The 14803-nt window shown below is 34.4% G+C and overlaps 1 protein-coding gene across 1 annotated transcript; it reads left to right on the top strand.

Annotated features, from left to right (window-relative positions):
• The first annotated feature begins 3344 nt into the window (after window positions 1-3344).
• Window positions 3345-8870, top strand: LOC137814275 (Galactose oxidase/kelch repeat superfamily protein). The gene is made up of 2 exons (XM_068616908.1): window positions 3345-4439; window positions 8317-8870. Exons 1-2 carry the CDS (start codon window positions 3550-3552, stop codon window positions 8606-8608), a joined length of 1182 nt encoding a protein of 393 aa, XP_068473009.1. The 5' UTR covers window positions 3345-3549; the 3' UTR covers window positions 8609-8870.
• Window positions 8871-14803: the final 5933 nt, after the last annotated feature.

Genomic DNA, 14803 nt, shown 5'->3' with positions numbered 1-14803 from the left:
TTTTAGTTTCTAAAACGGTCTCTAATTTAGTTACTATTACAACTGGTATCTAAAATTGGTTTCTATTTCATGATTTTCTTGTAGTGTAAATTCCAATTTAAAAATATAATTCATCTATATTGTTGCTTGGGTCTTGTGTTTGGTGGGATCTCTAATCATAGGTCTAATAGAAGTGTTTCTTTTTGCACTCTGTCATATTTCTCCTTACACTCCATTAATTAGGTGAAATGACTAAAATACCTCATTTGATTTGCCCTCATTCTGGAAAGCTTTTTTCGAAACATATTCTAAAAAATTCAGTCTGGAAATCCAGTTTTGAAAAATATTTTCTGAAAATATATTTAATGAATTTTGGAAACTATTGTTCCAGAATTATTTCAGAAAAAATAATCCAAAAATCATTTTTAAAAAAGGTAAAATAGTCTTTTCCAAGAATGGAGTGAAAGGAGAAGTTTGTTACCGTCCAATAGTGATATCATTCGCTTTTGTCCGCGAAGTTAGGCTAGGCGTCATACTGGCAATTGCTTTCTACACCTAATAATTTTGAACCTGCAGCCAATCAATTTCAAAATTAGCCTTCATTTCAAAATTGAAAATCCAAAATTAAAAAATATACTCTAGGAAATGAAATATGAAATAGATTTTATGCGTTTCGAAAATAAAGTCTTAAAAAACAAAATCTGAAAATATATTCTGAAAAAAAAATTCAAAAAATAAAAATAAAAAAAAGTGTTTTGAAAATCTCAATAAAAAAAATGTATTGTGAAAATTCAAACCTGAAAATTCCAGAAAATTGTTCAAAAAAATGAAAATTTAAAAAAATATTCTGAAAAATCATATAAAAAAATGCCCCACTCTTATTTAAAAGCTAAAAAAACATTTTTATTACTTCACATAAAGCATTGGATGCAGGTTAAAAATAGTATAAATCAATTGTTCGTTTTAGAAATAAATATTCTTTTATTTAATGAACTTTGGATAAAAATACAATTTCAAATCTATTAATAGTATTCAAATATGTTAAACATCATCATTTAGGTCAACCAAATCTAAAAAGTATTTTTCAGCCAAATCTAAAAATCAAAAGCATGAATAAAGTTTCAAGCTTTGAAAATAAATAATAATACAAATCATCAATAAAAAACAAAATATTATAAATAAATATCATTTCAATACAAAAGAGTTTGAATAGATCACTTCGAATACCAAAGGAAAGAATTAGTCACTCATAGTGGCCATTACAAGCACGTAAATCAAGAAAAGAAGTTTCATAGCGTTTCTCCTTGAGGACTGCCTCATTTTGGGTTTCCTTCTTTTGGTTCCCTCTCTGGGTCACACTTTTCTCTCTGCCTTAAGTCTTCTATTTAACCTAATTGAGCTTGGACTTAGTGACATCTTGCTTAAGCAAGTTTTATGAGAAACCCAATTTTACTGGAGTAAACTCGTTTAAATGAGCCTTGAATAAGTTTTCAAAGCTCAAACTTTTTCTTTTCTCCTTTTCTTTAATTTGTTCACTCTCCTTTAGTAATTTCTCTCAATTTTTCCTTAAATTCCTAAAAGTAGCACAAAATTGTGAATAAATCATTCTTATTCATCTCATAATTCAATAAAAAGGTTCAAATTCTTAATTTAGAGGTTGAATTATAAGCCTATTAACAATTAAAGTCCGTAAGTGTTTATCTTTTTGCATGAAATATTAATGAGTTATGAAACTTATCAATAAACATTGATTTATACGAACTTGATAAAGGGAAAAATTGTTTGGCTTGAAAAGCCAACCAAGGGTTAAAATCCTTCAAAAGATGCTATTTGCAACTTGGGAGTATAAAAAAGAAGGTGAACTGGAGTGATGGTTTATGTGTGTAAGAGGCAAGCTCATGGGATAAAGGGGTAGGGTTGGAATATGTTTGGATACCATAAAAGAATAGGGCATTCCATAAGGGGTTAGCTACAATGGGTTGGGAGGGATTGATGTTGTGTCAAAATCCTAATGGAAAAAGATTACAACAATTGTGCCTTTGGGATTTGGTGAGGTGGATATTGTGGCATGAGTAGTGAAAAAAAAATGATGTTTTTAAAGGAGTTCATAGTTATCTGAAAGATATAATAGTGATTCTTCGTTGTTTATTAAAGAAACTAATAGTGACTATTTTAAACTTTTATGCGAGCATGTATTGAAGTGATAATTCATGGATGATTTTGAAAAGGTAATTGAGTTGTCCTGTCCCGATACGGTATTTGGGTGTGTTCTAACCTTTGTGTTGGTACATCATCAAGTCTTTTCGCCCATTCAGTTTAAGACTGGGGGACTGTGAGTTGTGGGCCAACACAGTGTTTGGGCATGCCCTAACCTTCGCGTTAGTACATCGTCAAACCTTTTTGCTCATTCGCTCAAGGCTGAGGGCCTGTGAGCTGTTCTGGCCCAATACAGTGTTTCGGCATGTACTAACCTTCGCGTTAGTACATCATAAAGCATTTTCTCCCATTCAACTCAAGGTTGAGAGACTGTGAGTTGTCTTGACCCAATACGATGTTTGAGTGTGGCCCATGAAGGAACACAATTCTCAGCATAATCTTTGGAAATTAACCCAGATATCTAATATTCTTATTAAAAACCTTGTAGATTTATCTCCACGTAATAACCTTAATTTGCACAATTATATCCTGTCAGTCAATCTTATTATCACACAATTTATATAATTCCTTCATACTTTGATTTTATTAGATGATACTTTGATTTTATTACACGATAGTATAATATTGTTACATGATATTGCCATTAAATCTAATTATGCCTTATGAAAACTATCAAAAATCAATATCAATTGTCTAAACTTATGAAGACCTATAAATAGACCACCATGCTCAAGGAATAATCTCACTTACTTGAACATAGAAAAATCTTATACATATGGAACCCCCACATCTTTATAGTCGATGAAGAGTGTGGCCTGCAACGTATACGAAAATCCTTTAAGTATCACCTCGAGAATTGTCTATCCTCATCAAGCGAGAACAATAATCTACTTTTGGAATGAGATTTTGAAAGATAAATAGATTAATAATGAAAACACAAATTTGTTAAGTAGTCGCACCAACCTCTAAAATAAGATATGGAACAATGAAGTAAAAAATTATAATAACATTGATTTTTCATTTTCTTAATTGTCTTGAAGAGATTCTTACATATATACTATTGAACAAAATTAAAAAAAAAAATTCCAATACAAAAATGTTCAAAAAAAATAAAAATTAATTTTAAATATAATCTTTCGTCCAAGTTGTTGGTACTCAAACTTTACATTGAACGAATAACTATAGGTCTAATAACAAATTTGATAAGTATATGAGAACCTTACATGGAAGATACAAAGTGTCCAAGTGTTGCTCAAAAAGAAAGAAAAAGAGAGTGTATTATCTTTTTGCCCCTCAACATAGACTAGTGACGAAATAGTAGAAACAGATAAACTAGCAGGGCAATGCAAACGCAGCGAGGGAGCGTTGACACACCACAACACAACACAAGAAAGACCCAAAGATCGAATCAAGATGAATTCCGACTGTGATGGTGGCGCCACCGTAATCCCAGGTCTCCCAAACGACGTCGCGGCGTGGATCCTCTCCAAGGTGCCATATTCGCACCACGCGAGACTGAAAAGCACGTGCAAATCATGGAAACTGCTTTTGTCTTCAAGATCGTTCTTAAACTCTTTGAATAAGAGGAACCATCTTCTGTGCATCTTCCCGCAGGACCCATCGATCGCGTCGCCGTTCCTCTTCGACCCGAACGCGCTCGCCTGGTGCCCGCTCCCTCCCATGCCCTGCAACCCCCAAGTGTACGGCCTCTGCAACTTCGCCGCGGTGCCTCTCGGGCCCCACCTCTATGTCCTCGGGGGCTCCCTCTTCGATACGCGCTCCTTCCCCATCGACCGCCCCTCGCCCTCCTCCGCCACTTTCCGCTTCAACTTCCACGACTTCTCCTGGGAGCCACGCGCCCCCATGCTCACGCCGCGGGGCAGTTTCGCCTGCGCGGTCGTCAAGGGGCGAATTCTCGTCGCCGGCGGGGGGTCGCGGCATACGATGTTTGGGGCTGCCGGGACTAGGATTCGGTCGGTTGAGCAGTACGAGGTGGGGAGGGACCGGTGGGTGGCGATGGATCCGCTTCCCGGGTTTCGGGCCGGGTGTGTAGGGTTTGTTGGCGGCGAGGGGAGGGAGTTCTGGGTGGTGGGAGGGTACGGCACGTCGCGGACCATATCTGGGGTTTTTCCGGTGGATGAGTATTACCGGGATGCAGTGGTGATGGGAGTTGAGGGTGGGGCGTGGCGGGAGGTTGGGGATGTTTGGGCGGATGGGGAGAGAGTGAGGGTTGGGAAGATTGTGGTGGTGGATGATGATGGATGTCCCACGCTTTTCATGCTTGATGGAAACGAGATTTTGAGGTACTTTCCAGCTTATGCTCGTGAGTTACATTGGTATTATGTGGTTTTGGTTGTTTTTGGTTTGGTGTTTCATTGAATGTGAACTGTCTTGTTAGTGTTGTGGTGTTGGGAAATGGGATTATGCATGTTTTTTTATATTACTTTCGGGATCAGGGATGGAATGTTTATATGGTGTGGATGGATTATTCTGTTTGTTACTACTGTTGAACGTTGGTCTAGTGTAAAGAAAGGCTGGTTGAGATACTATTGGGTGATAATTCTTTCTGCTATTTTGCATTATGGTTTTGCTAAGCGGCATTGGAACAATGTGTTAACTGTTTAGGCTGTACCTTTTATGATGATGTTGGAATACCCTTTTTTTCTAAGACAAAATGGTTTGATGAGGGGCGTAATCATTTTGGCTTGTGAGTTAAGCTAGTTCCTTATGCTCATTTCAAGTTTTATTCAAGAATAATGATTTTGCTATTGCCGGACAAGTTTTTGCTTGGAATTGGAGCGTTTTCTCTTTATTGTGAAGCTTGATCTGTCAATAATGTGGTAGTTGTTGATTTTCTTTTGAGAAATTGTTGAGGCCCTTGTTTGGTGTCTGGTAGTCAAAATCCCCTCCAGGTTGTAGAATTGTACATTTAAATGTTGTGTCAGATTCTGTGATTCTGTTCAAAGGTGAGGACACAATTTTCTGGAATTGGAGATGAATCATGTTTTTACTTGTATAGCTTAATGAATCTTCAGTTCTTGCTATTCTCAATTTTCAACGAAATGCATGTTGTGGTTTGGGCACAACAAAATATACCCTTTCAGCCCACTAAAGCATTCAGTTCAGTGTACTTAAACCAGATTTTACTTTTTTCTTCAAAATCATCTCCCTGTGCTTGGCTAGACTACGTTGCTGTGTCACTTCTGCTCAGCAATGTACTGTAAGTGAGACAGGTGATGACGCAACTTTAGTTCAGAGTTTTTGGGATGTGGAACTTCTACTAGGCCCAATATTGTGGTTTTTTACATCTCCTAATTGTGGTTTGTGTGTTTTGTTGTTCACGCATTCTTTGTTGGGTTTCCTGGTTTGCCCGGCTTGGATTTAACTGAGTGTTAGTTTTCCTGGTTGTAGGTTTTGGCCCCATGTCATTTCTTGTTGGCATTTGGTTTGTCTTTACTAGTTAGAACCTAGAAGCATTCTTTTGATTGAAGGCTTGTCTCTGGTAGGTTGTACTGTTAGAGGCCTTTGTTGTATTGTAAGGCTTATACACATCTTTAGATGTCCGTGAGCAAAATGATTGAATGACTCTAGGAAAAAGCCAATATTCAGATTTATTTGATTTGATGGGAAAGAGCCCAAATCCGACTCCTTGGGGGTACTATAAATTTATAGTTGCAGTTGTGATCTATTATTGTACATTTAGGCTGTTTATTTGCGTTTTGAACATGTTAAAAAATGTGTCTACGTACTTGCATTATTATCTTTTAAATCAGAATGTGTGTGTCTGCTTGTTTCTGGTTCAACTTGTAACATACTAGAGACTAATTCCCCCACTGAGTCAATAATTGGGTCTAGTTTAATGAAGCTGATTCCTTATTTGTGTTATTTTATAAGTTAATATAATTTAAAAGTTTGTTACATAGACATCCAATAAGAATTCACCTTGCTGATACATGATATTAAAGAATAGGATGATGTGGCGGTAGGGTAAATTCCTTCCTATTGGATGTTTGTGTAAACAATTTTTGCACTAATAGTGTATGTATATTAAATTCTATAGTATATATAGGGGACATATCAAGTGAAAATGACTTAATGCTGACCTTTTATCTTAAATTGATGGTTAATATTGGTTTTACTTCAATTTAATCATGATCACCCAGGTATGTTGAATATAGTTATCTCACTTGATATGTACCCGTGATTGGGCAGATGCAGATTTGGGTTTAAATAAATTCATGCAGAACGAGTGATTTTGTATGAATATTTTATAATTGTGATTGGTTAAAAGATATATTTGTCCTTTTTTACAATTGAAGTGTTTGAATGGTTATGAAAGCGGTGTACTATCATGATTATTAATTATAATCTTTTTCTTATATAATTGTATGTTAATGATCTGAATATTGTATGCTAATATTCTGAATTTTGTACATTGATGATTTAAACATTGTAAGTTTATGATTTGAATGATGTAATGTTGGTGATATGATTTTGGTATGCTAATATTCTGAATTTTGTACATTGATGATTTAAACATTGTAAGTTTATGATTTGAATGATGTAATGTTGGTGATATGATTTTGGTATGCTTTGCATCCTTCAAAAGCTGGAAATATTCTAGACAGGGTATGGTTCTTAAGATTTTGAGCTCAAATCTAGGAATAGGACACAAGAAAAGCTAGAGTAATGTGATGGTTTATCTATAAATGGCAAGAAAGATTGTAAAGTTATACAAATGTGAATTATTTTTTATGTCATGATTTTTATATGTGATTTCTATATGATAATATGTTGTTGAGTATGTTATGTTATAAATGTTTATGCATGAAATGTATGATTGTGTCCCTAGGACAGTCTCTAGGACAGTCTCTGAGACCTTTTGTCTCAATAGTTTAAAATACAGGGCATGAAGAGAAGCAATGAGTATCATGGTCAAAGCTTAAATATCTTACAATTATGTTTACTACCTTTACCTCAAGTTCTCCTAAGGAGTATTAGTCTTTTAGATTTAGTTAGCACATTAAAAAATATATATTATTAAGAATTGTAATATACCTTTGGTACTCAAGATTGAAATATTACAATTTTGTTTTATATTGAGTTTTTGTTTAATTTCACTATACACACACACCTATGAGGATATCACAGGTTATATTTTCTTTCATACTGCCACTGCTTGAAATTTAGGCTCTGTAAACTATAATAAAATTGCGGTTTTGTTGCATGGAGTATGTGTTATTAGGGAATTTTTTTTGTCTGTTGCAGTAGCAGTGCCTTGTTCTGTCAATCGCATGATTTAGTTATTCAATTAAATTCCGTGTTGAAAATATCTGCAGTTAAATGAATGCTGTTGAGTGTAGTGTAAACTCTGAACAAATTATCAATTATTCTGATGTGGAGCTGAAATTCTTATCTCTTGAAGTTTGGTGTGATTTGAACACATGGAACTTGTGAAATCATAATTATGAGGACATGGTATATAGGATAATAGAAATTTGTGCATGATGCTTCTAATCACAGTAACTTTTACACGGGTAAACTATGTTTCGTAATTTTTGAACCTGAAAAACTATGCTTTTTACTTTCTTTGATGGATCTTGACAAATGAGGCTGGCATAATGAAAAGCTTGTCTTAACTGATCAATGATTATGCATTGTGGAGTGTTCCTGCCTTCTGCCAGGCCTTTTGAAAGAATTGATATTGGAAGAAAATTATTGGTGTTTGAGAATATTTTTGAAGAGTGGAGTTTTGAAGAATTAAAATCACTTTTGAAGTGTACGTGTATGCGTGCTTTTAAATGTTTGATTTGTCACACCTTTAGAATCAAGTTTGTGTAATTTTCTCAAAATCAATTTTACTAGAATTGATTTTTTTTCAGCTCAACATTTATTCAAACGAATGACTTGCTCAGCTGTTTTAATCAAGTTTGCTTGCAGCAAATGACCTTTTGCTTCTGAACAAATAGGCCAATATTCATTAAAACACATCCTAATTGAGTCTTGTGCCTTCAAAAAGTTTCCCTCATTGCAAGTCCTTGAATTGATTGCAACCCACTTTAGTATTGATCATGAAACATTCTTGATGGCTCTGCTTGTTTATTTGTAAATTAAAAATCCAAAACTTCTGAAGCTGTAAATCTGTTATTGACCTTTTCTCACGATGAATACACTTTGCAGATATGACCTGTCTTCCAATCGTTGGCTATACGAGTCTCGTGTGCCAAGAAAAGCTCCTTACAATTCGTCATTTGGTTTTGTAGCATTAGCGGGGGAGCTGTATGTACTTACACATTTATGCGTAGTGGATTTTTCAGAAACGCGTAGGTCCAGGCAGCAAAAGAGGGCAGGAACCCTGTTCATTCAAATCTATGACCCAAAAAATAAGACATGGAGATCGCTAGTTTCCAAATCACCTTTCAATTATCCAATAGATATTAATAGTGCTGTATTGAGCTCAATTTGTCTATGAATCATGCTGCGTCCAACATATTTGTATAGTATAAGGATCACTGCTAAATCTCTTCTGCTTCACATAATTTGATCCACCAGCTTCCGAGCTGGTAACTTGTATATGTCTGTATTTAGCATGTCTTGATCAAGGGTATATTGATTTTATATTGGTTGATTCCATCTAAATTTGGATACATGTGAGGCATAGTATGAACTATTACTAGTGTTGTAAGTACTGAAATATATGTTTGTCAATAAAGAAATGGATGTAACTTGCAAAATGTTGCTTTGATTTTATACTTTGGGGGGGACACCTAGGCAACTAAAGTGTCATATCCACCTAACATTTACAAAAGAAGGCAATGGAAATGTAATGGTGTAATATATATAAGTTAACTATTCTCATATAATTGGCCTAAATTATAGAAAATACACTTTAAAAAGGTTCTCTTGAATTATTTCTATTATTTCTTTAAACATAAAATATTACAAACATCCAAATTTGGGTAAAGCCATGCTAAATTATCAGAAACCTTCCTCCATTGTATCATTTTACATTAAAATGATTCAATAAATGAAGCTACAATATTTTACAAAATAAAATAAAATAATTGACTGATACATTCTATTATTTATTTTAACATAGAACATTCCATGAGTTTAATACATATATCCTGCCAATATGAGTTATTATATTATTCATAAATAAGAAATTATGTATGATTTTTGACATGATTATTATAAAAATTAATAAAATGTCTTCACATTCCACATTTAAGGAGATTAATTGTTAGTTATAATATTACATAAATATATTATGCATTTAAAGTTTTGTATCTTTCTCAATGTTTAGTTTTTAAAAGGAATCTGCATTTACTTTTCTGCATTATATTAATACTTCATATATTCATAAATAATTTTCTTAAACAAAAAATATTATCTGTTCTTAGTGGAAGGTGAATCATGTCACATGGGCAAAGAATGAAACTCTTCTCTCTAAGTTTGTGAACTAATTGAGGATTAACACTACCATAATCGGCACCAGTAGTCCTAGCATGATGGTTGATTTGAATGTAGGAATCAAAACGATCATGTGTGCAGGGGAGCTCCCTCTATTAGGGGAATCTGAATAGGAATGATTTGGGTTCTTGGAAGCCTTAAACATAGCCCAGGATGCTGCTGGAGCTCTTGTTGGTTGGTGCAGATTTGGCGTTAGTGCAACCAAGGTGGCAGCTGGAAATTGAAGCTCTTAAGGTGTTATGCAAAGGAAGCAGAAGCAATTAGACTAGATAGCTACTTTTAGTGGTGGTGTTATACCAGGAAAAACCTTCTCCAGGGAAAAACCTTATCCAGGGACCTAAAAGTGTTAAACACATGATTATCTTGTGGCTGTTATATTTTATGTTTGTGAAGGTTTTAGTTGTATAATTGGCAACAACCTGACACCATCTTGTGTATCCCTCTACCATTTTTCTTTCTTTTAGTTCCTATCACTTGTTTGCAAAATGTGATTTTTTATAAGGATTAAGATATCTAAAGTGTTTTTTTTAATTTATTTTATTCTTTATCGATAAAAAAAACACATCACATTTTTTTAATTTATTTTATTCTTTATCAATAAAATAAAAACACACCTCACCCTCTTATCCTCGTTCTTTCTACTACTAATTATATTTTTCCACATATCTACTTTTTCATTAAATCCCATAACACACCACAATCTATTATTCTCATTCTTTTTACTACTATAATTATATTTCCCCACATATATACATATACTTTTTCATTCAACTCACACGGGAGTAAATGTTACAATGAATATTTGTTGTTTATTGTCCCACAAATCCTGAAAAAAAAACATTTAATTTAATTGAATACCTCTAAAGTATCTCATTAATTTAATTCATTATTTGCTGATAAAAAAATAATCCTGAACAAATAGGAAATTCTTATTAAAAGTATTTTTAGTTGATGAAAATTATTTTTTAGAACAAATATTTATATTTATAAATGAATATTTTCGTATAAACATATGTTAGTGATTCCCCACCTCACTAGCTATTCCATATATAACACTATCACAATAAGTAAATAGCTGATAAAAAAAACTATTACAATAAATAAATGTTCATATTTGCAACTAATTAAATTGATAGTATAAAAATTGAACCGGTACAAGGATATTCATTTTCTCACTTTTTTTTCTTCTACGTCTCTTTTTTTTCCTTTTCTCCTTACATTCAAGTATGAATGAAAGAATTATAATTTGAGAGAAACTAAGAACATGTAAAAGTTCAACAATTTTGCTCATAAGTTTACTAGTTTAAGATTTATTTATAGAGAATTCTTTTATTGGTATATAATAGGTTTTCATCTAATATGTTATTAGAATTCTTTATTAACTGGTATAATAGTATCATTTTTGTTAACATATAATTTTTGTCTAATTTTCTATATTTTTGTATTTTTTTAATAATAATTTTTTCATGTGATGACAAATGATTGTTGTTACTTGAGGTGTCAACCTAGTTGAGATATCAAGTAATGCTAACCTGAAATCTTTTTATAAAAAAAAGAGTTCAACAATTGCATTGGTAGCGGAATTCAACGATAATTGTTCCTGTGTTTAGAACCGGAAAAAAGGAAAGAAAAAAAACATTTATAAGCAATAATATATGCAAGAAGTCTATTAACTTATCATTTATTTATATATTATGAAAAAATTATCTTTATATATATTATAATCTTCAATATATCTTTTTAAGTTGATATTTTTAATAAATTTTTATTAAAATAAATTTTATATAACTCTCATACTAAGTTAAAAAATAATTTTTAAATTTAATTTAATTTTATAAAATGAATATGTAAGATGAAATTTATATTCATACATAGGGTATCCAACCTTTATAGTCTACAAATATTCTACCGTTCTAGATAATAGGAACTCTTTGACCGTATTCATTAATTGTGAACCTCGTGTCAGCAAGGAAAATTGACGCGTAAGGTGAAAACACACCAATTGATGTTGAGCATATGATTATCATATTTTCATTTTCTTTATAAATATTGAGTTGGATTTTGACTTCATGTCATCATCACCCAGATATGAGTAAGCTAATGGGATTTAGTTAAACATTCTTATTATCCTCTACACCCATGGTTTTGATGTAAAAGTAACTAAAATTTAATTAAAAAAGATTAAAAATGAAGATATTGAGTAAAAAAGTAATAAGTAATATAGTTCAATCAATTAGTATAATATTTAACCTAGTTTTATTCTGTAGACCAAATTAATTGTTCTAAAAATACAGGCTCCGTATGGAAGGCGAAAGGGTGCGAGGTTTGCGGTTGTAATAATGCTGAAACCATTCACGGTCAACTCGAAGCAAGTTTCAAACCATGTTAAAAACAACAAAAACGTGAATAAGATCTACTTGAAACATGTTTTGTACGAAGCTTGCATTGCAGTTTCCCCCGCAACACTTTATTATATATCTTGTGGTTTTTACAAACTCAATGACATTTTAGTTCTACCGAAGAATTGAACTCCTTCCAAGTACGAAAGAGCGTCTTCGTTTTGTCTCTCATTTTCTTGGAGAGAATTAGTATACATGACTGGTTTTTCTGTCAGAAGGCTCCTTTTCACAGTTCTGCAACTTGTGCTTATCATGATCACCATTTTCGTTGCTTCTCCCGATTCTGGAGTAGCTTGCAGCAGGCCATTACTGTTACATCGTCAGTTGTGGACTGAACACGGACTTGTTTTGCAGTCGCTTCCAAATAGCCCTGCGCCACCGTCACGTGGATCTCCCATTCACGTCTTGTAAGCCAGCTTCAAATGTTGTCGCGCATTCATTTTCTATATTCTGTTTCTATTTAGGCACAAATTTATCTTTGAATTCAAACATAAATTTTATCTTTCGTGTTGGAGCAAAATGCACATCTAACTGCGTATCTTTAAATTCAATTTATTTTGTAGTTTCCCCTCAAACCATAGATTAACCTTCCACAATGACTTCTCCGTGTGAACGCATGATCTTCTCAAGGTTACAAGCCAGAGCTTAGGAGTGTTTAACGTTGTTTCGTGTTTCAGTTTTGCTTAATTATTAATACAATATTTCGTAATGAAGAAAGAGAGGTTTTGATGAATCCTAATTGTAGAGAAAAATAAATATAAAAGAAACTTTTATTCACTTATATATTAAAGAGTAAAATACATGGTGTATATATAAGAAAAAGATTAAGACCTAGCTGAAACAAAAAAGGAAAGTTGGGTCAAACAAACAAAGCCCAATAATTTAAAATACAAAATTAAATATATTAACACCCCTCAAGCTGGGGAGTAGATATTTGTCAGACCCAGCTTGGATTTGAGAGTAGAGAATTGTGCGGAAGCAAGGGGCTTGGTGAATATGTCAGCAACTTGCATTGCAGAAGTAATGGGTAGTAGTTTGAGGAGACCAGAGTTAAGTTTTTGACGAACTAGGTGGCAATCAATTTCGATATGCTTGGTTCGTTCATGAAAAACTTGATTGGAAGCTATTTGAAGGGCAGATTTGTTGTCACAGTACAGGGTTGCAGGCTGGGAGAGAGGAAGATGTAAATTCTGAAGGAGGTAAGACAACCATTGTAACTCACATGTGGTGGTGGCAAGGGCTCTATACTCGACTTCAGAGGAGCTGCGGGAGATAGTTGACTGCTTCTTTGATTTCCATGATATTAGGGAGTCTCCTAAGTAGATGGAATATCCAGTGACAGATTTGCGTGTGGTAGGACATGTTGCCCAGTCAGAGTCACTAAAACCACAAAGGTGAAGTGAACTAGTGTGAGAAAAATATAGTCCTTCACCAGGGGTGCCCTTGAGGTAACACAAAAGACGTGAGACAACTTGCTGATGATGAGTTGTGGGTGCAGATATGAATTGGCTTAAATTGTGGACAGCGAAGGCGATGTCTGGTCGCGTGTTGGTTAAGTAAATTAGACGTCCAAGGAGTCTTCTGTATTGAGAAGTGGCATCAGCATCGAGAGGTGAGCCTTGGTCGGGAGAGAGACGGGAGGTGTGAGTCATAGGAGTGGCCACAGGTGCAGAGTCAAGCATGCCAGTTTCTTGAAGGAGATCAAGAGTATACTTGCGTTGACTTAAATGAAGACCAGTACTGTTGCGAGCAATTTCCAGTCCCAAAAAGTAAGTGAGATTACCTAAATTTTTTATCTTGAAGTGATGGTGAAGGAATGCAGTAATTGTATTGATTTCCTCCGTGTCATCAACATAAACAAGAATAACAGTGAGTTTATCATTATTATATTTAAGAAAAAGAGAGTGATCAACAACAAAAATAGAGTAATTATTTGATAAAAGAAAAGTAGAAAGTTTGGCGTACCATTGGCGACCAGCTTGACGAAGGCCATACAAAGACCGTTGAAGCTTGCAAACATGCTGGGGAGAAGGAAGAGAGATGCTGGGGAGAAGGAAGAGAGAGGCCAGGTGGGGGGGGGGGGGGGGGTCATGTATATCTCTTCATGGAGATCACCATGAAGAAATGCATTATTGACATCAAGTTGTTTTAAAATCCAATTTTTGGTAGTGGCAATAGCAAGCAGAAGGCGGAGGGTAGTGAGTTTAGCAACAGGTGCAAAAGTGTCTAAGAAATCAAGTCCTTCAAGTTGGGTAAACCCTTTGGCAACAACTCTAGCTTTGTGGCGCTCAACAGTGCCATCAGAATGGTATTTGATTTTATATACCCATTTACAACCAATAGTTTTCTTTCCTGGAGGGAGAGGGGTAAGTTGCCAAGTATTGTTAGCAGCAAGAGCTTGAAGCTCATCATGTTTGGAGGCTTCGTTATATGTCCGAGGTTCAGGATGAGAATTGATAGAGGAAATAACATTTCTAAAATTGGAAGATAAGGAATTGTAAGACAAGTAATTATGAATAGGATATCTACTACTTACAGTGTTGGTTGCAGTGTGGAAATCTGCAAGATAGGCAGGTTGTCGGTGAGGACGAGCTGATCTTCTTGGAAATTGGGGCGAGATGCTTCCTGGAGATGCAGGCGGTGATAATTCTGATGGAGGTGCAATGTTGGATGCAGGAGCAGAGACACTATTTGTTGGAAGATCATAGGATAATGAGGCTGGTGGAGGAACAGTATTGGGTGCAGGAGTAGAGGCACATGGCTCGACAGGAGGTGCAGTATCAGAAAAAAAAATC

Source organism: Phaseolus vulgaris, chromosome 1, assembly GCF_051622355.1.
Source record: "Phaseolus vulgaris cultivar YP4 chromosome 1, ASM5162235v1, whole genome shotgun sequence".
In the NCBI taxonomy this organism is placed as follows: Eukaryota; Viridiplantae; Streptophyta; class Magnoliopsida; order Fabales; family Fabaceae; genus Phaseolus; species Phaseolus vulgaris.
This window is presented reverse-complemented; position numbering and strand designations above follow the sequence as displayed.